The 22,772-nt window shown below is 36.4% G+C and overlaps 1 protein-coding gene across 1 annotated transcript in view; it reads left to right on the top strand.

The window, feature by feature from the left end:
* Positions 1-6,875: 6,875 nt before the first annotated feature.
* LOC136801221 (breast cancer metastasis-suppressor 1-like protein-A) overlaps positions 6,876-22,772 on the top strand; it is a gene marked incomplete in the record, with an annotated part of 26,757 nt that continues 10,860 nt past the window's right edge. The window contains 10 exon segments of the mRNA XM_067057855.1: positions 6,876-7,064; positions 7,301-7,411; positions 8,909-8,996; positions 9,615-9,670; positions 11,301-11,372; positions 11,526-11,545; positions 12,022-12,081; positions 13,058-13,166; positions 13,651-13,749; positions 20,296-20,393. Coding sequence (XP_066913956.1) covers positions 6,923-7,064; positions 7,301-7,411; positions 8,909-8,996; positions 9,615-9,670; positions 11,301-11,372; positions 11,526-11,545; positions 12,022-12,081; positions 13,058-13,166; positions 13,651-13,749; positions 20,296-20,393 — 855 coding nt within the window.

The following is a 22,772-nucleotide window of genomic DNA, read 5'->3' as shown; positions in this document are numbered from 1 at the left end:
AAAATAGGCTTTATGTGATCGATCAAATCCTCCGTGTTAGCACCGGGGTGTGGTCTGATCTTTACATCATGTTGAAATTTTCTAAATCCAACTTCTTTCTGGCCGTTCAGCATAGAGTCTCCAATAATATACACCTTTTTCCTTTCTCTCAAATTCTCTTCTGTGTTCTCTTCTGTATTCTCTCTTCTTTCATCTGGTTTCTCGTTTTTGCGTTTTTTAGAAAGGGCTTTCTCTTTTTTATCTTTTCTGTCATTTGTATTGTCTTTTTTATTACTTTCCTCTGTAAAAGTGTTCTGACTTTCTGATTTTTTATTACCATTAGTGTTTCCCTCATTAGTACGAGATAACAGCATTTCGATTAGTTTATTTTTTGAGATCAACTCTTCTCTAAGAAAATCTATTTCTTTTGCCATGTGATGGATCAGGTCTTTGTGATCATAACTTTCTAAAGAAAAGGACTCCCTTCCAAAAGATGATTTTTTAAGTGGTGCAATACTTTCCATAACAAATTCATGAATGTCCTTTTTGATAGTTGATGCAATTTCGTCAACGATGCTTTCTTTAAAATTCTCCTTGGCTTCTTTAGATTTGATATACTCAGCCATATCATCAATATATGCTTCAGCATCCCTCAGTGAGTTGTCATGATTCTCCATTTTGTAAAAGTTCAAATTCAAGTTTGTAAAAGTTCTTAGGGATTCTTAGGGTTAAGGTCCTGCAAAGGCTAGTACCTTAGGTAGAGTACTTCCTAAAAAATTCTCTGTGGGTCTTAGTTGAGATCCACAGAAAGGTATAGTTTTGAAAAGGTGTGTAGCTTGTAGCTTTCTTAATGAGATTGTTAAAAAAGTCTAAATCGTGATCGATTTATATGTAATTAGTGTATTAACTTCAATCTGTCAATCATTTTCTCAAGCGAAGAGTACGCAAAGCGATTCTAGCTTTACGATAGTGCCGCGGGTCATCAATAGATAGTATTCAATTATCATTATCCCTTTATTTTCATTCCTAGAACTTTTGCAAAAAAAAGGAAAAATAGAAAAGTTGTATTTTTTACTGCTCTATTCACATACTGAATTTGAAAGATCTTCTATGTGGCGTTTTTTTGCAAACTTCAAAAAACTGATTTTTGTCCCGCCTTTGCGGGACTTTGGCTTAAGTGCTTGAGTGCAGCATAGGGTACAAAGTCCAAACATGCGTTTCCCGTAATTTTTGTGTGAAGAGTTAGGTCTAAACTGTCTGACGACCATCGAAAAATTGTTTTGCTCGCGTTACCACCTGCCCCTGAGTTACTGGCATGATTAAAAAAACCCGGGAATGTTTTTGACCGCCCGTCCGCCCGCTTGCATTTTTAACACCCGTTGCGACGCGAACAGAGCATTTTTTCGATGACCGCCTAAACATGGCTGATCGCGAGAGGAAATGTTTTTTATGAGAAGATTTGCGCAAGAAGAGTTCTAAAAATGACTTTCCTCTTTTAAAAACCTGTTATCTTCCATCACACAAAATTTCGTTGAAACATGTATAGGGCCGCAATCACAAATATCTTCGTTTCGCGTCGCCCGACAGACTCTCGAAAATTGAGTAGAATTGAGTCGGTGAGTTGGTAAATTTGTCTGACTTTTTCTGTCGATGACGTTTCTTTCATTCAAAAATTTTATTATTGCCGATTTTTTGCAAGCGATTTCTAGCGCATTCGCTGCATTTTGACTTTGTTCATCATTACAGTGTTCAAAGGTCATAATTTGAAACCACCCGTAACGCGCGGTCGTTTTGGCTGCTCGCTGGCAGTTTCCTTCAAGAATACACTCCAAAAATGGATGATTAAGGTCGGACAAGAAGAAGAAATTCACTGGGTCTAATACGACCCTCGACATGGCCCGAGAATTCTCGGGCCAAAACTTTTATTGGAATTCGCGTAAAGCCCAAGTATGGCCCGAGCTGGCCCGAGAATATGGGCCACACGCGGGCCACGCACGGGCCACACTCGGGCCAATTTTTGAAAACATGATTTAAACAGGCGTGTAATTTCAGGACTGAATTTTTTTAACATTTTCTTTGAGAAAAACTTGGTTTCTCTTAATTATATTAAATATATGAATGTTGTAAATTCATATAAATATTAAATGTCTTATTTGCTATGAAAACATTTATGAATATACTTAGGGTGGAAATATTTGCTAGTAAACTGGTCCTGGTTTTAAACGGAAGCGTGTCCACGGGAAGCTCGTAAAGTTTTTTTGAGCGATATAAACAAAACAGACAAATCTTATTTTGTACTATTTTGTTTGACTGGACATGCTGAATCAATTTAAATATGGAATCTTCTGAACATGGCCCGAACATGGCTCGAATGACTCGGGTCATGTTCGGGAGAAAAAAATTGATAGGGTCTCTCAGCCCGAAGAGGCCGAGAATTCTCGGGCCATGTCGAGGGTCGTGGTCCAATCTTAAGAAAACCCGAAAATTTTTACGACCGACCGACCGACCGACTCACTTTTTCGACCCAACGAGGACGCTAAATGAAGATATTTGTGATTGTCGTCTAGCTCATTAATTCAAAATCAATAGAAACATATCACCAGTAGTTGATTATGAAAAAGAGTCCAGAAGACACTACATTGGGCCATTCCAGCAAAAAAAACATTACCCCCTAATGGATGACATCAATTTTTGAAATAAATTTTGGCACGGAATTCAAGGCCAACTTTAAAGAGAAAGTATTGGAACTCCATGAATTTTACTTAATTTTGCATTAAAGTATTGGAATTCCATGATTTTTTTAGGTTACAGTAACGGAATTCCACGGTTTTGATAGGTATTTTGTCAATTTGTTACGGAAATTCCGGACTTTCTTGAAAGCAATTTGCTACAGAAATTCCATGTCGTCCATTTGGGGGTAACGAATAAAAACTGGAATGGCCCATTGCCACGCTTTTCGATGAGCAAAACTTGAAAAATGGACGACAAGAAAATACTTACAAAAAATAAACAGCAAGTAAAACGCTAAAATAAAATAAATAAGACGCTTTTTTAGTGAAAAAGCGCGTGGTTTTGAAAAGTTGAAATACCCCTGTATCACTGGGAAGAGAGTTGAAGTATTACCTGCAAGTGCAGCTCTAATTTTTTTCTCCAAAAGATAGTTTGCGCACTGGTTCCTAGTTCGCGCACTGGGTCTGAATAGCACTCGCTTTAATGACTTATTATTCCAAGAAGAAGCTTTCAAATAAAGTGAAAACAAACTGAAAGAAGGACTTCAAGCTTGTCAAGATGGTCGAAAAGGATTTATGTAAAAACCAAAAGTAAGTAAGAGAAATAAGTTTGCCGTATGTGCACTGGGCACCCCCTTCTACAATCTCTTAGAAAAACATAGCCTGGGAATCCATGCTATGATTTCTTCTTTGATAAACTGATGGCGAAATGTATAGCATGGTACGGGCTGAGAATTTGAATTTCTCAGATCCTAATAACGGTTGAAAACATAGCCAATCAAATTCTGCTATTCTTTTACTGGTCACACTTTCTTAGAGAAAGCGCAAGTTCGAGGTTCGGTTTTTATTTTAGTAAATGAGGACAGCGCTAAATTCGAATTTCCCACCGTAAAAGATGTGAGTCCAATATTGGACTCACAGCTCGAACCCGTCTTGTGTACATCAAATTATAAAAAAACACACAACGGGTCTCCTGTCTAGGAAAAACAGGACATTTTGTCAACTTTCACAACAGACTAACTTAAATTTTGCCTGTATATTTACCTAAATTGTAACAAGGCAAGTGACTGTGAATAAATCTGACCATGTTATACCTGAAAAATTACATACTTGCGACATCAAAAAAGTTTGAATTCACTTTTATATGGCCAGACGGTGTCAATCGAACAACTTCAAACAAAAATCGCAATCGAACCAATCCAATCGTAATCGAACGCGATCGAATAATACACCTTTCCTGTAATTTGTAAAACTAATGCGCGCGCATTATTTTGATACTCTCCACCGTTTGGTCTCTGGAGGTAAACAAACCCGTTTTTGTCTGCGTTTCCTTAGGGAAAGTTGGTTTTTTGAGCTTTTCTCAAGTTCTGTCAAACAAAATCCCCTCAAACTTTAGTATGTTCAATCTATTCATGATATTATACCAACCTGAAAATCTTTTGCCAAAAGAAGATCCCTATCAAAAGTTAGAAGATGAAAACCCACTTTCCCTAACCCCTCGCAGGCAAAAACGCGTTCGTTTACCTCCAAAACAATTTTATACACAACGGTGGAGCGCACATTTTCCCGGGCCATTTCTGAGAAGTTTGAATCACGGGAAAGGTGTATTGCGATTCGATTGTCGAACATAATTGAATCTCAATCGAATAGTTGACTATGTTCAATAGGTTGGATTGATTTTCAATTACATTCGCTTAATCTTCGATTTCGTTCAATTACGATTATGTTAGATGAGTTTGATTGCGATTAAATTAATTTGGATCACTCCGTTAGAGCTATTTAGCATGGGCGGCCGAGCGCTTAAAGTGCCGTACAAATGCAAATCAATCGAACATAATCGAATACAATCAAACATAATCAAAGCAATCGAATGGCAAATCCTCGGTAATATTCGATTTTGATTTGATTGCGTTCGACAATCAATTTCAATTATTCAATTATGTTCAATTGCGTTCATTTGATTCGGAGTTCGATTCGTTCGATTGACACCGTCTGGATAATGGTATGCACCCACAATGGTCAGATGGTTGGTGATGAACTACCGTGAAGTCGGGTAACTTGCATCAGTGGAGGCAAACGTGCATAGCCCTCAAATGAATGACCTATCTGGTCATTAAAATACAAACTTAAATCAAAACAAAAATAGTAGAGTAGAGCTGTGAGCGGAGCTGCGTAGTTCATTTGTTTTGAAATTTTGCTGCTTTGAGTGGTCAGTTATTTGATGGCTATGTATGTTTGCCTCCACTGATGCAAGTTACCCGACTTCACGGTATATGATTAATTAGCTTTGAGCTAAAAATTGAGAAAGGTTGACTGGTTAATGATTGAATTTTCCTTGGTGTTTTTATCTACAACACCAGACGTTACTAATCGATAAAATCGATTATCGATTAAAATTGATAGCTAATCAATAATTAATCGATTGATTAAATATCGATTAAAAACAATAATCGATAAATAATCAGTGTCTAAAAAATTGTGAGTATCAATTACATAGTTTGCACCCCCCCCTTTTTAATAGGGGGGGATGCCAACTTTCTGGAGGGCCTTTGTAGGGGGGGTACCGAGATCTGCTGAAAAAACTAGGGGGGATGGGAATGGGGGGGGATCAAATAAAAAAGGGGGGGACCTGAAGAACTTTCAACAGAACACACACATTTTAGATTAGATTTTAAAATGATCAAGATTAATGAAAAACGCTAGTTATATTCTGTCATTGTTGGCTCGTGACTATAATACTTCATACTCTTTCTTGTTGATAATTTTGCTGGTAGGTGGGAAAGCGAGTTTCCTTCGAAACGGATTTTCTGTAAAAAAAAAGGGGGGATAAGATTTCATTACAAAAGGGGGGGAAGGGTATATAGGGGGGGATGAAATAAACCTAGGGGGGTTCATACCCCTCTGCAAACTATGAATTATATCGATCAGGTATAAGATATTAAACCAAGTTTCATCGATATTATCTATTAAAAATTGATAGGGTTGAGGTATCAATTATACCGATATTAATTGATATTATCAATATTATTAACACTGTAATCGATATAAAATCTATGGTGATAACTTAATTGAGTCCTAAAAATTGTGAGTATCGATTAGCTATCGATTATTGTTTTTAATCAATATTTAATCAATCAAATAATTATTGATTAGCTATCGATTTTAATTGATTAGTAACATCTGGACAACAATGAATTAACTGGTTAGTGACAGCAATAACGCCAATTAAAAGATATGACAACATGAAGCCAAATACCAGCAGGAACGAATATTAACAGTAACAAATATCAACAGGAACAGTCTGTATAAAACAATCGTGATTGGATCTGTCGGGCACAGCATCCCCATCAACACAACATAAATATCACAGGATCAGACAGGATCTGTCTTCCACAGTGAAACCCCTATTAATAAAATTACAAGAAACGCAGTCAATTAAAGTAAACTTTAGAAGGAAGTGAGTAGTAAATTTTCTGACTATTCTGACTGACACAATTAGTGTAAGTGATTATATTCATCTTTTTATTCTGCCACAAAGGGCAGTGTAGTAGTGTTTTTTTCAAAAAAGGGCTACTTTCAGCACAATTTTAGAGGTTTTAAGAGGGGCAGCGTCCTGTAACTTGAAAAGCATTTTTTGTGTCCTATATTTAAAGTCTCCTATTTCAGGTTTTAAGTCTGCCTGGGGCCCTAAAATGCTTTATACAGCCAGCAAATGTGTCAAAAAGCCAAAAAAGCCAGAATAATATTTATCCTGGGGGCATTAGTTAATGAATTTTGGAAAAAAATTTAAATTTTTTGTCTACTTTCAGTCATTTTGGCCACTTTCTAGGGTGGAAATGGGAAAAATTTTCAATTATTTTTCTTTCTGGTGGGGTCCCAAATTTACCAAACATTCATATTCGACAAGGTCTATTTTTCAAACTCCAGCGGCACATTCCTGTCAACCCTGAAGGTCAGTGCCCCCAGGCAAAGCGGTTCTTCAACCTGGGCAGATCCTCTTATGTGTCATGGCCTTTAGAAAAAATACTTGGAATGCACATATAATGATAGAATACATGTGGGGAGTAATTAAGATTTGCTTGGAGATTATAAGAGAGGGACTAAGATTCCAATATTCTTTGATATAATATGAAAATCAGAATGAAATTTGTACTCTTTTTTAGAAATCATTTTATAGTAGAAAAATCAACCAAAAAAATATCAGGACAACAATTATGATGGATGAAGATAGCAATTTGACAGAACCTGAGAAAGATGATGCTGGAAGCTGTGATGAGGGTGGTAACACAATAGAAATATCTGCTAGATTGATCAGCAATAAAAATCAAGATTCAGAAAAAGAGGATGAGAATGAAGGTAGGTGAAAGAATGTTGTATCTTATTAAGAGTACAACATCAAGATAAAAAAGAAAAAGCATTTCAACAAGCAGAGAGAAGACATAAAACTTCAATAATTTTGTAATTTTCTATTGCTCCGTTTGGAGATGAAAGAATATTTTTAAAAAATGCATCAGAAACTGGGGCTTGAAAAATGTCAGATGAGCAGTTTTTATATATACAATATGTTATCTAGACACTTTTTTCAACTTTAGGAACAGCAAAAGATGAAGATGAACATGAAGAAGGCTCAGATGATAATGATGATGGAAGTGAGGACGACGATGACGATGACGAAGATGAAGATTCTGAGGATTCTGATTCTCGTAAGAATCCTTTTTTTCTTTTTTTCAACGCGCCTTTCTAAAATATGTTTAGAACCCTGCGATCCTTTTTTTTTTTTTTAAACAGAAATAAATACGGTTTCAGGCGCGCATGGGCCTCTTAAACCGATCGTTTACAAAATACTTTCTTAAAATAAAGCTTGTCACGAGGAGTTCCTCGGACTCTTATTACATGATCCTTCTCTGACATCACTTGATTCATTTCGTCCGCTTTCTTTCGCCCACTCTTTAACTTGTTCGCGTTCGGATTTGGTTAAATCGTCAGTTATGCTAACTTTGTCGTACTTTTGATATCTCTTTAGTTCTCTCAACTGCTTCATAAATCTGTATTTAAAATGAGTATCTTTAAACACAACTTTGATGGGACGCATGTCAGCAGACTCCTTTCCTATACGGGAAATGTATGTTGGCACTGTCTTGATGTTGACGTCGCTCAGTATCTCGGCTACAAATTCATTATCGTCTTTATCTTTGGTCTCTTTAACGCCATGGATGATAATTTTGGCATCCCTAGATTCTTTTCTTTGTTCTTCAATTTGTTCTTCGACTTTCTCGCTACGGAGAAGCCGTTTGATATTGGATATGTTTAATTCGTTGCTGGTTGTCGCCATCTCAGCGTAACTTTTAGCAGGAATTTTCTCTGGGTCCGTTGTAGTCTTCGCATTAATGGTTTCTTCGACTTTGTTTACGATTTTTGTTTCCAAGACAGACGGAAAATTCTGTTTGAATTATTTCGGTTACTTGATTTTTCTCCCTTAGATATCCTTGACATCTTGCTTGCAGCTCCTTAACAACACAGCTCAGTCTCCTCTCATTCTCACTATTGTTTTTGTGGCTATCGGTGCAGCTTTTGATTCTTACTGATTGATCGATTATCTTTTTATTCAGTTCTTCATCGATTGAGCAGCAATTTATACACTGGTATTTACGATATCCTTTATTCAAGAACAGCTTTAAGTGATACGTTGGAAGTCCAGTGCATGCATAATGTACTGTCCTCTGGCATTTTTGGCATTCAATTCTCATATTATCGTCATCTTTAATACAGTTCTTTTCCGTGCATTGGTCGGCGTCATTTCCATTTTCTTCCTTGTTAGATTTTGCAGCAAGAGGAGGCAATTGTTGACGAAATTTGGTCGTTTTTTTCATATTTTTTTATATTGTACAAAATATTTATTTTGTCGGAAAGTGGCTTTAGTATGGTAAGTAGATGCTGATGATTATTACCTTAAGCTGGTTTAATGTTGACATCCCTTGTATAATTCTTATACCCTCCTTAGAGATTAATAAGGAAGGTCAGAATCACTGATTGAAAAAAAGATGCTTTACTCTTTGGCCGCTAATTAGCAATCAGTGATTTTGACCTTTCTGTTATTCCTAGGTTTAAAGAAGGGTGTCGGAATTAGATTAAGTTATCAACATTAGTGTTATAATATCAAACCTTTTTAAAATTATTTGGTCATTTTCGTTTTAATTTAGTGGACGAAGAAGAAGCAGAGACAAGGAAAACACAATATGTAACCGACATGAGTGATCTGGAAAAACAGTTCTCCGACTTAAAAGAACAGTAAGTGTTGAAAATTATGATTGTTTATAGTCTGTGAATGAATTTTTTTCAATAAATGTAAACATAGGATAGAAATAATAATAACAACAACCTTTTTTTGCCAGTAAAAAGGGGAGTTATTTGTTAGTTGAGGGCTCTGGTCATAGTGAAAAATCAATTTCAGAATTTGAAGATAAAACCTTATGTTTTCGCTGCTTTGACATGTTTAAGAACAAACTGCTTTTGAAAAAATGAATTTAAGTAATTACATCATGAGTTATTAAGGAATAAGTGTGGCATGGACCTTAATAAAACGTCATAATACATCACCTGAACCAAACATGTTTGATTTTTACCGAGATTAGGGCTTTGAATGGTGAAATACTCTTCTTCGAAAAACTGTTCGTTTTCTTCTTCATTTAATAGCAGAAATTGCTATTTAAGTTGGTGTAAAATCGAAAAATTGAGTATGTCCAGAGCCCTTAAGCCTGTAGATTACCAGCTGTTATAACTTTTAGGCTTAACAACTGTTTTCTCTGATGCCATTGGATTGATTTTATTTACCCTTATTAAGATTGCCTTGGGACTCAAAATGAGGTATTTTCAACATTAAGGTGATTTTGAAATTTTATCTTACAGGTTGTACAAGGAACAAATATCACAAATTGAATCTCAACTGAAAGAAGTCAACTCCAGTAAATATGTAGTTTCTGTTCTGAAATATAGATATATAGTCTACACAATAGACAGCTCCAGGCTTTTAGACCTTACTCTTGGTCTATAGGCACTGCTATAAGGGGCCACTAGTAACCCCACCGGGAATTGCTTATTGATAGGTTTAAACATAATTGATAACTTTTACAAAAAATGTTTATCAATAGAGATTTCAAATAAAAGAATGTTTAAAACACAGCTGATTGGCTTAGGTTTCGAAACTTTCTATTGTTTTATTAAAACCTCAGTGCGCATGTGACCGGGTAGCTCAGTCGGTAGAGCATTCCCCTTACAATCTAAGGGTTGTGGGTTCGATCCCCGGTCACGACCAACTCACCGGATGAGTAGCTTAGATTGGGTAATCTGATCTAGGCGGTAAGTTACTGAGAGCTGAGAGTAGGTGTGGTGCTCCACCTCAGCATTTGATCTCCCAGGTCTAGCGCAAATAGAAAAGGGGATAGACTCCTTCACTCCCGGCTCCGTCGACAGCCACCAGATGAATATACTTACTACTACAGTGCGCATGCGATTTATCCGGAGAATTTCAATATTCAAAACAAGAGCAGTGCTCATATCCCAAAGAGTAGGAGTTTTACACTCGAAACGAATGAATATATGACGTAGCCTGATGGATACATTGCTTTGATTTTGAAGAGGCATTCAAAAGATAACAGCCTCTATCATTTACGGGTACAGAGCGTAGGTACAAAATAGGACACAACAGATCCATGAAAACCAAATGACTCTACAGGGAATACCTTAATTAAAACATAAAAACATCAATAGTACGGCCAATTAAAATGTTCATTACGATGGAGTGATCATCTCCATTAACAACAACAGTAGGAAAATTTTCATGCACTCATAGTGTCAACCTCCCCAGAAATCTGAAGGGCATCTACGCCAGGTTAGGGGTTGGGGGGCTAATATTTTGCAATTCTTTGGGGTTATCTATTCATTGGGGGTACCTAGCTGTTTTGATAGAGGCTATGGGGGCTGTGTATATTTTCCAAATTGAATATTTCAAAATATTTCAAACTATTGATTTTTTTTACCCCAGCGCCCAGTTTCCCATCCAATTTCTTGTTTCTTTCACGTCATCTTTTACTATATTTTTCAAACGTGATTGTTAAAAGAAATTATCGGCTGAATGGGGGTACCTAACTCAAAGCAACTTTTCAAGGGGATCTAACTTGTTGGGGGCACCATGCTTTAATGGGGGTAGCTGAAAAGTGGGCTGAAACCATGGCACTCTAGCCTACCACTGTCTTTGCCTAACTAATGATGGTAAACAGAATGTTCTTCGTGTACATGTGCCATTAACAACATGTTATTATATTTAAAATGAATTGATAATTTCCATAAAAGAGTATAAAACAATGTTCAAAATAGCACCATTTTCTCCTGCCCAAAACAACGCCAATATGGTGTGCTATATAGTGTGCTATAATGTGTGTTTATATCATGTATTTGGGACGAGATGGAGTTTTTACAAGCTCTTATTTGATTTGGTTGGTTGTTAACCAGTAATGAAACAATTTTGTTACTTTTTCTATAAAGAACGCGTCAAAGTATCTTGTAAAAACTCCATCTAATCTGATATATTTTTAGGTGAAGCTAAAGAGTACACTGGACCATTAAAGCAAATTGAACAAGAATGCATCATAAGAACTGAAGTTGCTTGTACGTAAACTTTTTAAACATGACTTTTATACGTTATTAGATATTAGATTATTTGGGAAAATTTTACGTAATATATTTCCTTTTTCAATACAATTTTGAGACTCAATATTGAAGAGTTTATGTTTAATGGTTGGATTTTCTTTTATTTGTCAGGGCAATTGAAGCATTATAGGGTAAGTATTTTATTTGTTTTTTGTTGTTTTTTATTCGCAATTTAGTGCGCAAGTAGTTAGTCCAAGGGCTCAAAATAACGATTTCAAGTGGTTTAGAAGAAAATGTCTGTCCAGGGTTTTTTTAGCTTGAAAACTATGAGTTAGACTAGGAGTAATTTAGGTTAAGGTCGAGGCCGCTTATTCAAAACCAAATTTGATTGAAACTAGCGGCGTCAACGCAAAAAAATCTTTAAAGTGCGTTTTAAGTCTTAACACCTTCTTATAGTTACTATACTACAATATAATAGAGAAGAATCGTTTTGATTTGATTCAAGACAATCTTAGTCATAATTCAATCAAAAACTGTCCAAAAACTCAATCGCTCAGCAAGCAAAAGATCCTCGATTTAATCGCCTCTTATTTCGGCACCTTGGAGAGAAATTTAATCACACATCCATCATTGATTACAAGAGTCTTTATCTATTATTTTTTTACAGACTATCAATTTGGAAAACAAACTTCAATGTGAGCTCCAAGCTGCCGAGCAACATTTTCAGGTATCAAGTGTATTTTGAATTTTAAAGAAGCAAGAATCAAGGGCACTCAGGGGCATCTTCTACACTGTTGAGCAATTGCAAAATTCTTCTCACATTCTTCTCTCTAAATCTCTAAATCACATGTTTATGTTTATGTTTCTTTAAAGTTGATGTATAATAATACAATGTGTATTTAGCTCAAGGCTTATTGATATCAACTTTTAATTACAATTCTATCTAAGGTTTATACTCAAAATCAAGTATTATTTACAATTAGGTGATATAAATTCAATCGATAAAACCATCAATTATTATGATGTGACAAGGAAAGAGCTCTGAAAAAAATTGAAGCTGTCACTTTTAATCTGTAGAGATTATTTAATCCTTTTAGTTCTAACGACATTTCGATCTTTACAGATTTTTATCAAGTCATTGCTTGAGTTGAGTTAAACTTTGTTTGAACTTTCGAAAACAAGTGAGTGAAAAGAGTCGAAAAAATGAAACTTTTTCTCGGAATTAGTTAAAAATCCCACCTTTTGTCCAGATAAAACTGAATTTTTCCTGAAGTCAAAATAATTTTATTAGTATTTCTCTATTATTTCTGGCTTTTCACGAAATATCAAGGTTTAAATTGGTTAGAAATATACACACAATATTTGTAAATCACTCTCAAACGTTAGAACAGGATTTTTGCCTTTCAGTTTTTTGGACCGTAAAATTTGAAATTCCCACGCATTAATTACAAAATACAATTTTTTCGTATCCTCATTAGTATTTTAAAAGCTTTTTCATTTGATCTTCAATAAGGGTGTGTCTCTTCTATGTATATTTCATTTCCTCTAAGACATCTTTCATTGCTTATTTATAATATGCTTTAAAGCTTTAGGGGGCTTTGATGGAGTTTGACAAGGAAAGGTATGCTGTTGTAATTTCTGTATCTGTAAGAATTCAATGCAACGACGAATAAAGCAAACACATATTGTTGTTATTACTGTAGAATCAAGAACGACAAGTGTACGATACGATTGCAAGTGATTTTGAAGACAAATTGAAGAAAGTAGAAGAAGAGAGACATACCTCAGAAATGTACTCTGGCAATACGCAAGGTAGGCGACATTCTAAAATTCTGATTGAGGATAATGGTCTTGAATAGTTGAGAATTGATAACTAAGTAAAGAATGGCCTGGAGGCCAAACCATTTAACGAATAGTTCATCCTTGTTTTTCGGCAATAGCCACAATAAAATTTTGAGGGTTTGGACACACCTTGCACAGATCCCTGTGGAATCGTTTTACGCCATGAAAAAGTTTGGCTGATTTCTGTTGGTGTATATGACAACCCGAGACGTGTGAAATGAAAGTGTTTGCAATTTATAATTTATCCCCAATTAAGTTGAGCTAGAATTTTGCTCTTTTGATCGTTTTTTTTCCGAATAGCGTCCTTCTTTGCCTTTGAGTGGATAGCTATCGAAAGAGGAGCCTCTAGGTTTCCTCTGACTGCGTTCGCTAGACCTACTTACTATTCGAATAGCAAAAACGTATATTTGGTACCACTTATAGGTTTTTGAAAGAATTTTTCACATTTTTTTAGATCTTTGGTGTGAGGACACTTTCCGTAGTCGAAAGAAGCGTAACAAAGGAATGGAAATACATGTTCCAGAGAAACGAAAGAAGCCTGCCACTGTTACAGGTACGTTATTACCGATGTTTTTGTGTGTTTTTCTGACGGTTAGCCTCTGATGTTTTTAGATCCTGATCAACTGAGGACGACGCTCGATTCTACGGGTCAAAAATGTGGGTTAGTCTAAATCGCTTCACCGTCTGCAAAAGTGCAATTAGTGCAAGTTATTAATCATTCTGTCTGATTCGATGCCCAAAGGACCCAGATTTCTCTTCGAACTACAGAGAGCTTCCGAACTACAGAGAGATTCCGATAATAGAGGCTCTATGGAGGAATTAGACACTGTTACAGCTATGAATCTTTCGTTCTTTGCACGCTTTTTTGTGTAGGCTCGTATACATTCATCGGGTATTTTCAATAAAAGAAACGTTCAAAAATTTTTGAATTGTGATTGTTGTTGAATTTTTTGTTATCGGTCATCAAGTTGATCCGCTTTCGGTCAAGGGTAATCCTACATTAAAGCAAAGTCTGTTATGCCAATATTGACAATTCTTATAATTGTCTGCTTCAAAAAATATCTCGATCAATCTGATGGGAAATTCTCAAGAACATGTCATCGCCATTGCTTTTTGCTGCCATTAGTGGAGCTTTCTTTCTTTGAAAGTAGATAATCTCTTATACACATGCCACAAAAATCGGATTATCATTTCAATGCTCTTCAAAAACTGAATTATAATCGTAATTATTTCCAAATGGTTTTTGTGGTATGGTATATTATGTCGGAGAATTTATTCTAAATATTATTAGTTGCTAGGTGTTTGTACCACTTTCACTGGAATGTTCGAAGATTTTCAGATAGCATTCTCTTCCCATTATTTCAGACCAAGCTCACACATTACAGGTCTGATAATTATCCCCTTACTGTAAAATACAGCTCATGACTAGACCACTCAGCTCTCTACCCAAATTTCGGTCAGTAAATGACTAAGCACTCCTGCATATTTAGTGGGTCAATTACGGGCCTTCGGCCACCAGATTGTGCAGTGTCGGCTTCACCACAAGTAATGTGTAAGATTTACTATAAAAATCTTACCCCGGAGCATTAATCGCGATAGATTTTTAAAGATAAAATAAAATGATGAAGAACAACATGTATAAACTAAAGAATGACGGGGTGCGGCTAAAAAAGAACGAAAGAAAGGCCTCAAATGCGACTTGAAAATTTGATCATCGTACAATCGATCACGGATTATTTCGTAAGACTTTCACCGTTTGTTTACTAGTGAAAAAGAATTTTTGCCATCTTTTTATGATTGTTTACTCAGACATTTTCTGAAGTGCCCTCACTTGTCTTGGTTGATTTTTTTGTCAGTTGTAAAATTTCTTCATTGGTTAATCCGTGTTATCTTAACTGATCTAAGTAGGCTAGTTTGCTGTTTACCGAAAGTTAAACCAAAATACCGGTTTCTATTGATGCACTCTTCTTTTACTTTTGTCAACAAAATGCATTTTATGTCCACTTTCTTTAGATCGCTAATATAAGAGGATTGTCTAAAATTATCCCTAAGATATGAACAAAATATTGACACATAGTCTAGAGAATGCATGAGAATTTATAAGAGACTCAAGCCTATCTCAATACGATATCAGTATTTGTTATGATTTTTTTACCATAACCATGTTTATTAATGCTCAAATTATCCTTGAATATCCGAAATGAGAAGGTTCCCTGTAACCCTATCTATCTCATAGTACTCACTTAACATATTTTTTAAGGAAAACTACTGAGTTCGAAATCTACTGAGTTCGAAACTGTATTAAAGGCAATCTTTATACAATTTTGACTCGACATATTTTGCGAAATGATCAAGACATTTAATAAACTTTCCCTGTAACTCTATCTTTATTTCTTTTTGATCGCTTTTTTCAGCTAAACTTGAGAATGAATTCTTCTTTTTTACATTTTTCAAGGGTTCGTCTTTTGGTGTGCCCAATTACTATTGGTAGGGCATTCGACTGGTGCGTAAGTTTGTGGATTAAATCCTAGCTCTGGTAATAATCCAAAATAGTCAAAGACTCTAAAATATTGCTTAATGGTAACTGATACCTCTCTGCCTGATGCTCAGCAACTAAATAAAATAATGAAGTATAAGCGGAGCATTCCAAAGAGAAAGACTGGTGCACTCCCCTACATACGGGTAGATAACTATCAAAAGAGGAGCCTTTGGTCAGCCTCTGGTCAGCCTCTGACTACGGTCGGATTTCTTACTTTACTTATATTTATACGGAATTTTATTCGATAAGACTGAGTGAAGTTAAAGATGACAAAAGTGGGGTTAAGGATCAGAAGTATGCCTTGAAGTGTTACGGTCCTTTAAATTTACAAGTACGGCCTGCATTTGAGTGGCCGAAGAAGAAACACGTGATTGGGGAAAAATTTGCTTTGAAAACAAAGCACTTTGTGGGATACTTTAGGCGTACAAACTTTCGCGAGCAGAAACTTTCGCGAGGACGAAAAATCGCGAAATTCACGACATTTACTTTCGCGAATTTAACGGAAAAATATTTTTCGCGAGCATAAACTTTCGCGAATCAAGACGTAAAATTGAGAATTTCCACATGAAAAAATAGCTTAGAGACACAAATATTTCTTGGGTTGGCTTGAAACATTTGTCCTTTGACTTATTAGTCTTTTAGCAGGCTAAAAAGTGACATAAAAGTTACATTTTATTCAAAGTTTGAAGTTTTACAGATTTTCTATTTTGTCAAGAATTTTTCGCGAGCATAAACTTTCGCGAATGGCCCTTCCTAGAATTTTTAAAGACATTTACTTTCGCGAAAAGGGCCAAAATTCGCGAAAATCGCGAAAGTTTCTGCTCGCGAAAGTTTCTACGCCTAAAGTAGTCTTCGTTCGTTCACTGGACCAATCTATTCCCATACCACAACACCTTCGCCTTAAGCAACTACATATTATTTTTTACTGTAAATATCTGTTTTTGTAAACATAGAACATGTTTTGCTTTGCTAAGACCACTTGTCTAGAACCAAGTGTCCTTGAGGAAGTGGTCAGCAATCGATGTTGTTGTTTTTATCTTTGTATATTGTTTGCAAGCCTAGGCATTGCTTTCATTGTTTCTTAAGCAAGGTTGAACCCAAGAAAGAATAATAGGCTTTAAAGTTTAGCTTGGAGTAAGAAATTACTCGTGGACGAGACTATTTTCGTTTGGAAAAAATTCAACATTTAAAATGGAAAGTTTAGTCACAACATATCTAATCTGTTAAAGCGCAAATTAAATACAGTGTTTTCTTTTTGTGATATTTTTAAAAGAACGATTAGTCTGAAATAACCCAAATACCGTATTACTTCGAATAAACACCCGTGCGTTCATTAATTTATTTGGTTTTTAGGAGGAATGTTTAAAAGAAGGGGGCTTTTATTCAAAGTAATATGGCAATAAGAAGAATGATATCAAAACTTCAAATACCTCAATTTTGCATACTGTATGAAATAAGAACATGACGAGAACAATTTGAGGCACAAAGTGCCATAAATGATATGCAGCCCGACCTGCCTAGTTAGCGAGCACCTCGCTAAAAACCGGGATTTTTTATCTCGTTTCTTAGTGAGTTCCACTTTGACGATGTGTTTTGACGCAAATTCGATTATTTCGCTACTGCAAGAGCTTCTAAAGGCCGATGTCCACTTTCGTGCGAAGCGCGTGAAAGATTTTTCTTAACCGTTTTTGCCTGAAGAAAAGATTACGTCATAAAAAAGTTTCGCGCGAACAAAAAAAAAGTTGAAGGAAGTTCAACTTTTTTCAATTGTTACGTCAATTTTGACCAATGGAATTGCTTCTTTTTTCAATCAACCAATGACGTTACAAATAACGTGAAAAGTTTCACGCGCTTCGCGCGAAAGTGGACACCGGCCTTAAAGCTAAAAGTGACGTCAAAAATCGAATCTTTAGAGCCTGAAAACCCGGGCTGGATCATAGAACTCTATAAAACCGTAGATAGTACATGAATCGGTTATTCCATGTCAGCAGTCTAGCCTGGCATCTGTCAAGAAATGAAAAACAAACAGACAAACAAACAAACTGCCATGTCATTGCAGTGATTTAAGAGCCTTCTTCTCTATCTGTCTGGTCGGCTACAAAACACAAACTCATATTTTTCATTCAATTTCAAAAATCTTTTCTTCTCAAATGGCTCGGCACAAGCTTTGTTCCTAGTACTTTGTCGGTTTTTTTAAAGACCATCATAAACATATTTCTCTTTGTTTTTGGTGATTGGAAAATCACCTAGACGTAAAATCCGTCATTTTTGAGAACCTGTCTCGGTCTCTTTAATGAAATGTCATCTCTCTTTGAGAAGCTCTAGTATTTATGACATCACTTCTTTGTAATGTGCCTCAAAAACTGTGAGCCAACTCTCATTTGACAGGATTTTGCCAGTTCATTCCACGGTCAAGTAGTAAAGATAATTCTTTTTTTAAATCTTTTTTTTTCGGAATTTTCAAAAGTTTTGAGTACCATCGCCCTAACCAAAGATTGCTATGTTGAAATTATCGATTTTTACCGTCTGAAGTTTTGTGATCATCAAATCTCAAATAGAGCGAGCCGAACAAACAACCAAGAGGAAACGCACTCGCCCTTTGATGTTACATCCCACCTATAATCATGTGAAGGACTGGACTCTCACCGCTCTCATCCCTCAAGTGGATGCTAGAATAAATTATCAAATTATCGAGTTTAAGTTTGTGCGTTTTTCTGCGACGGCGACGGTATTACTTTTGATTTTTCTAGATTCTGATCAACTAAGGAGGACGGTAAATCAGCCAAGGAGAATCAAATTGTACGTCTCCTTGATTTTGCGGGTCAGAAACTGCGGGTTATTCCAAGTCGAGTCAGTCACTCCGCCTTCCTCAAAAGTGTAATTTAATAAACTCGCTATTGCCCGGAGCTTCTCGCTTCTCTCTAGCCATTAAATGCAATGTGCATTTAGACCATATACTCCATTCCTTTAAGCTGTTTAAAAGCTTTCCCAATCAACTATTATCTATCTCTACTTTGACTTACATCGTGCTTTGATAGACAGTGAGGGAAATCCCTAGTAGAGTTCTGAAAGCATGCATGTTGAAGTTATTCTTTAATTAAGGTTGGGTCATCATCATCAGCATCCACTGACTGGTCCGAAAACAAACAATAACCCTCCCCCATTAGCTTGTGATCAGCCTTTGCAGTATCTAATAAGTCCTCGATCTCTAACCCATCGAGATTAAGAGAGGAATCTTGGACCTTTCTCAAGCAAGAAATAGTGACGCCCTAAGATTTTCACCACGTTTAGAATAACGGATTGAATCTAGCCCTTTCTTTGTTCTTAAGTGGTTTATTTTTGGAAATCTGGTGATGGATTTTTATTTTCAATCCAAAGTTTGTTTGAAAACTACGCGGGTAACGCGTTTTAGATGGGAAATAAGTGGCTTTCATTTCATTAGCTCCTTCAGGGCTTCTAAACAATGCTATCAAGAATAATATAGCTAATATCAAGAAATGTGTGTTTTCTTGAGCACCTTCGCTACCAGAGCAGTAGAAATTTTCAAATACATTACATTCGCTCATCTTTCCTGTTGATGTTTAAAATCGGTACGCTCTCTGTGTTTTAGAAGAGTTTTAAGCGGCGGAGACGCGAGTCCTTTAGGCTTTCCTATGTTGTGGTCACGGTAAAATTGATTCGTTATACATTATACGCTTCCTTATTCCGCTTTTAGTTTTTACTTTCTAATTTTTTTCTCTTTGGTTTACATACAAATAGCACCGCCTTCTCTTAGATTATAGTTGGAAGTTGAAAATATTTGCATTAGAAGCGACAATGAACTTCCAAGAAACAGTTCCTTTCGGTACGCGTTTAGTTCAGGATTCCCAATTTTCCTGTCGCCACCTTTCACCCTCTGGAAACACGTTTTTTTTATAAGAATATGCATGATGAAGTTGGTCAAAAAATTAAGAAATAGTGAGATTGCGTTCCCCTTGGATCTGTTTGGCTGTCAGGCAAAAATGCTCTCGCTTATTCGAACTTTCAGTTATTCGAAGCGATTTCTTTTCCCTTTGGGTCTGATTATTGGCTAAATCACCCTCAGTTATTTGAATTCCTCTTATTGAGAGATCGTCGAGTGAGAACATTGAATTTATGCGTTTCAAACACTTATTTTCTTCACAAAAGTCAGGTTTCGATATTCATGGCTGTTTACACGATCTTCAAGCAATTTCTTCAAAAGCTCAATATTCTACTTCGGTCCAGTCTGAACTGGATGCCTCAATTACTTCTGAAAAGTCCATCCCATTGAGGTGCAGTCTGAACTAGATGCCTCAATAACTTCTGAAAAGTCCATCCCATTTAGGTGCAGTTGAAGATCTAGTCTGAATCGCATACCTCTATATACTTGCTATAAGAAACTTTTTAGCTAGAGGATGATCATCTGGCGGGAAAACGAATTTTTCAGTTATATTCGAACACCCGTTATTCGAAGTAAACTACTATCCCCCTTGTAGCTTCGAATAACCGGGACCGGGAGTCTACTGATGTCCTTAATATGTACTTTTTTTCTTCACACAGGTCCCTACGTTATCTACATGTTAAACGAAATGGATATCCTCGAAGACTGGGCTGCAATAAGGAAAGCCAAAAGTGAATTAGCAAGAAGAAAAGCGCTTGGTAAGAACTTTGTTATTTTAGTTATACCCTTGCATTGGGTGTGTGTTAGTCTCTTTGTCTCATGGGCCCGGTCGTTCAAAAGTAGATTAAATTAAATTCCGATTAGCGACATTCGGAAATGTTTTTTGGACCTACCTCGGAGATCCTTTTAAATTAACCCATGTTCGTTCGTTCGTTCGTTCGTTCGTTCGTTCGTTCGTTCGTTCGTTCGTTCGTTCGTTCGTTCGTTCGTTCGTTCGTTCGTTCGTTCGTTCGTTCGTTCGTTCGTTCGTTCGTTCGTTCGTTCGTTCGTTCGTTCGTTCGTTCGTTCGTTCGTTCGTTCGTTCGTTCGTTCGTTCGTTCGTTCGTTCGTTCGTTCGTTCGTCGTCGTTCGTTCGTTCGTTCGTTGTTCGTTCGTTCGTTCGTTCGTTCGTTCGTTCGTTCGTCGTCGTTCGTTCGTTCGTCGTTCGTTCGTTCGTTAGTTCGTTCGTTCGTTCGTTCGTTCGTTCGTTCGTTCGTTCGTTCGTTCGTTCGTTCGTTCGTTCGTCGTTCGTCCGTTCGTTCGTTCGTTCGTTCGTTCGTTCGTTCGTTCGTTCGTTCGTTCGTTCGTTCGTTCGTTCGTTCGTTCGTTCGTTCGTTCGTTCGTTCGTTCGTTCGTTCGTTCGTTCGTTCGTTCGTTCGTTCGTTCGTTCGTTCGTTCGTTCGTTCGTTCGTTCGTTCGTTCGTTCGTCCGTCCGTCCGTCCGTCCGTCCGTTCGTCGGGATTGGCTCATTACTTTTTTCTGTTTTTGGCACAATGATGCAAAATGATGATTCCTAAAAAGTGACGGAGCCCGATTTTGGAGAAAAAAATTTTCCGGCTGAAAATGCTGGAAATATGCCGGAAAAACTGTTTTTTGGCATTTTCTCTAGATTTTATCATTAGTTGTTTCTGATTTTTTGCTCAAAGATGCGTATTAACAATGTCCAAAACATGGCCGAGTCCGATTTTTGAGAAAGCTTTTTCCGGCCGAAAATGCCGGAAATTGCCGTTTTAGAAGATTGGATTTTTTCGTTTTATGTCTTTGTTTTTTTTTCAAACAAAAACATTATTTATAAGAATGTCCACGATTAAGCATGGTTCAATTTTCAATGAAACTGATTTTGGTACAGGAACTTTCTAAAAATCGCCAGAACAGCTGAGAATCACCGGATTTCTTGAATTTCTCGAGTTGTTCTCGTATTATTCTGCATTTTCATACTATTGTTGTCATTTTTCAATTGTCTTATTACATCAATCTTCAGGTAGGTCCATTCAGCATGTTGCTTGTTTCGTTTGAAATTTATAATTCGATGCAGCAGCTGCACTTTTTTGTAGGAAAAAGTTTCTTAATCCTTGCTAGTCCTTCTGTAACAGGAGTATGATTAAATATTGGCCTACATAATCGGTAAAATCCAGATTTTAAGCCTGATTTTTTTCCAAACAACCGACAGTCTAACGCAGATCGAGATTTAATCAAAAGTTAATCTAATCTTTTTGAACAACCGGACCCTGGGATGTTTCCGAAAAAATGATCGGAATCGACTGAAATTTCACATTTTTACCTTGGTTGAAAACACGGAAGCAGATTCTTCTACAATTCACTTGAGTCTCTGAGTTCGTGGAAGAAATACTGGTTGTGACGTGAGTTCTTTTTCCGACCCCACGATATTTTTCGATCTTAAACATTGCGTGGAAATATTAGATCTGTTTAATCAGTCTAGAGCTAGACTACTAATTAACATCAGTTTTACTCAAAAGCTTCTTTTACAGTAGTAGAAAAAACCTTCTTTTTGACTTTGAGGCAGGATTGCACCTACGTTGTTAAACTAGCCATAGCTTTCACTAACTGCCACCCGCTACAAATGCTTATAACGACTAAATGCCGATTAATGCTTTATAGTGAAAGTTTCGAAAATTATTAGGAACAAGAATCGCAAAATTGCGATTAAATATTTCCTTAAAAATGAAGGTCATTATCGACATATACTAGCATGTAGCTGTCGCTAAGAATGTCCCGCAGAGCTTCCTATCGAAATATCCCTAAGTAAGCAAAATTACGCATGTGTAGATTTTAAATTCGTTTTATCGATAAAATTTAAGTTGTAGGAAGAAAGCTTGGTTTCAACTTTACTTTTGAGATAACATGGGATAGATGATCGCTCACATCTCAAAAAGAGAAGTTATCGCTCACATGTTATCACAGTGAAAACGCAAAAAATTCTCAAATTGATTTGATTCTTATAAAGTAGACACTTATAATAAAAATAAATATGCTCATCTTTTTCGCCATCCTTTGTTTACTTTCTAATAACTAATTACCGAAAGGTATATTGCTTCCTCAAGAGTTTGATTTGTTTATAAAGAAATGCTTATAATAA

The sequence above is a fragment of the Clytia hemisphaerica genome, unplaced genomic scaffold (assembly GCF_902728285.1).
Source record: "Clytia hemisphaerica strain Z4C2 unplaced genomic scaffold, Clytia hemisphaerica genome assembly, whole genome shotgun sequence".
In the NCBI taxonomy this organism is placed as follows: Eukaryota; Metazoa; Cnidaria; class Hydrozoa; order Leptothecata; family Clytiidae; genus Clytia; species Clytia hemisphaerica.
The sequence above is the reverse complement of the archived record's forward strand: the minus strand, read 5'-3'. Positions and strand labels throughout refer to the sequence as shown.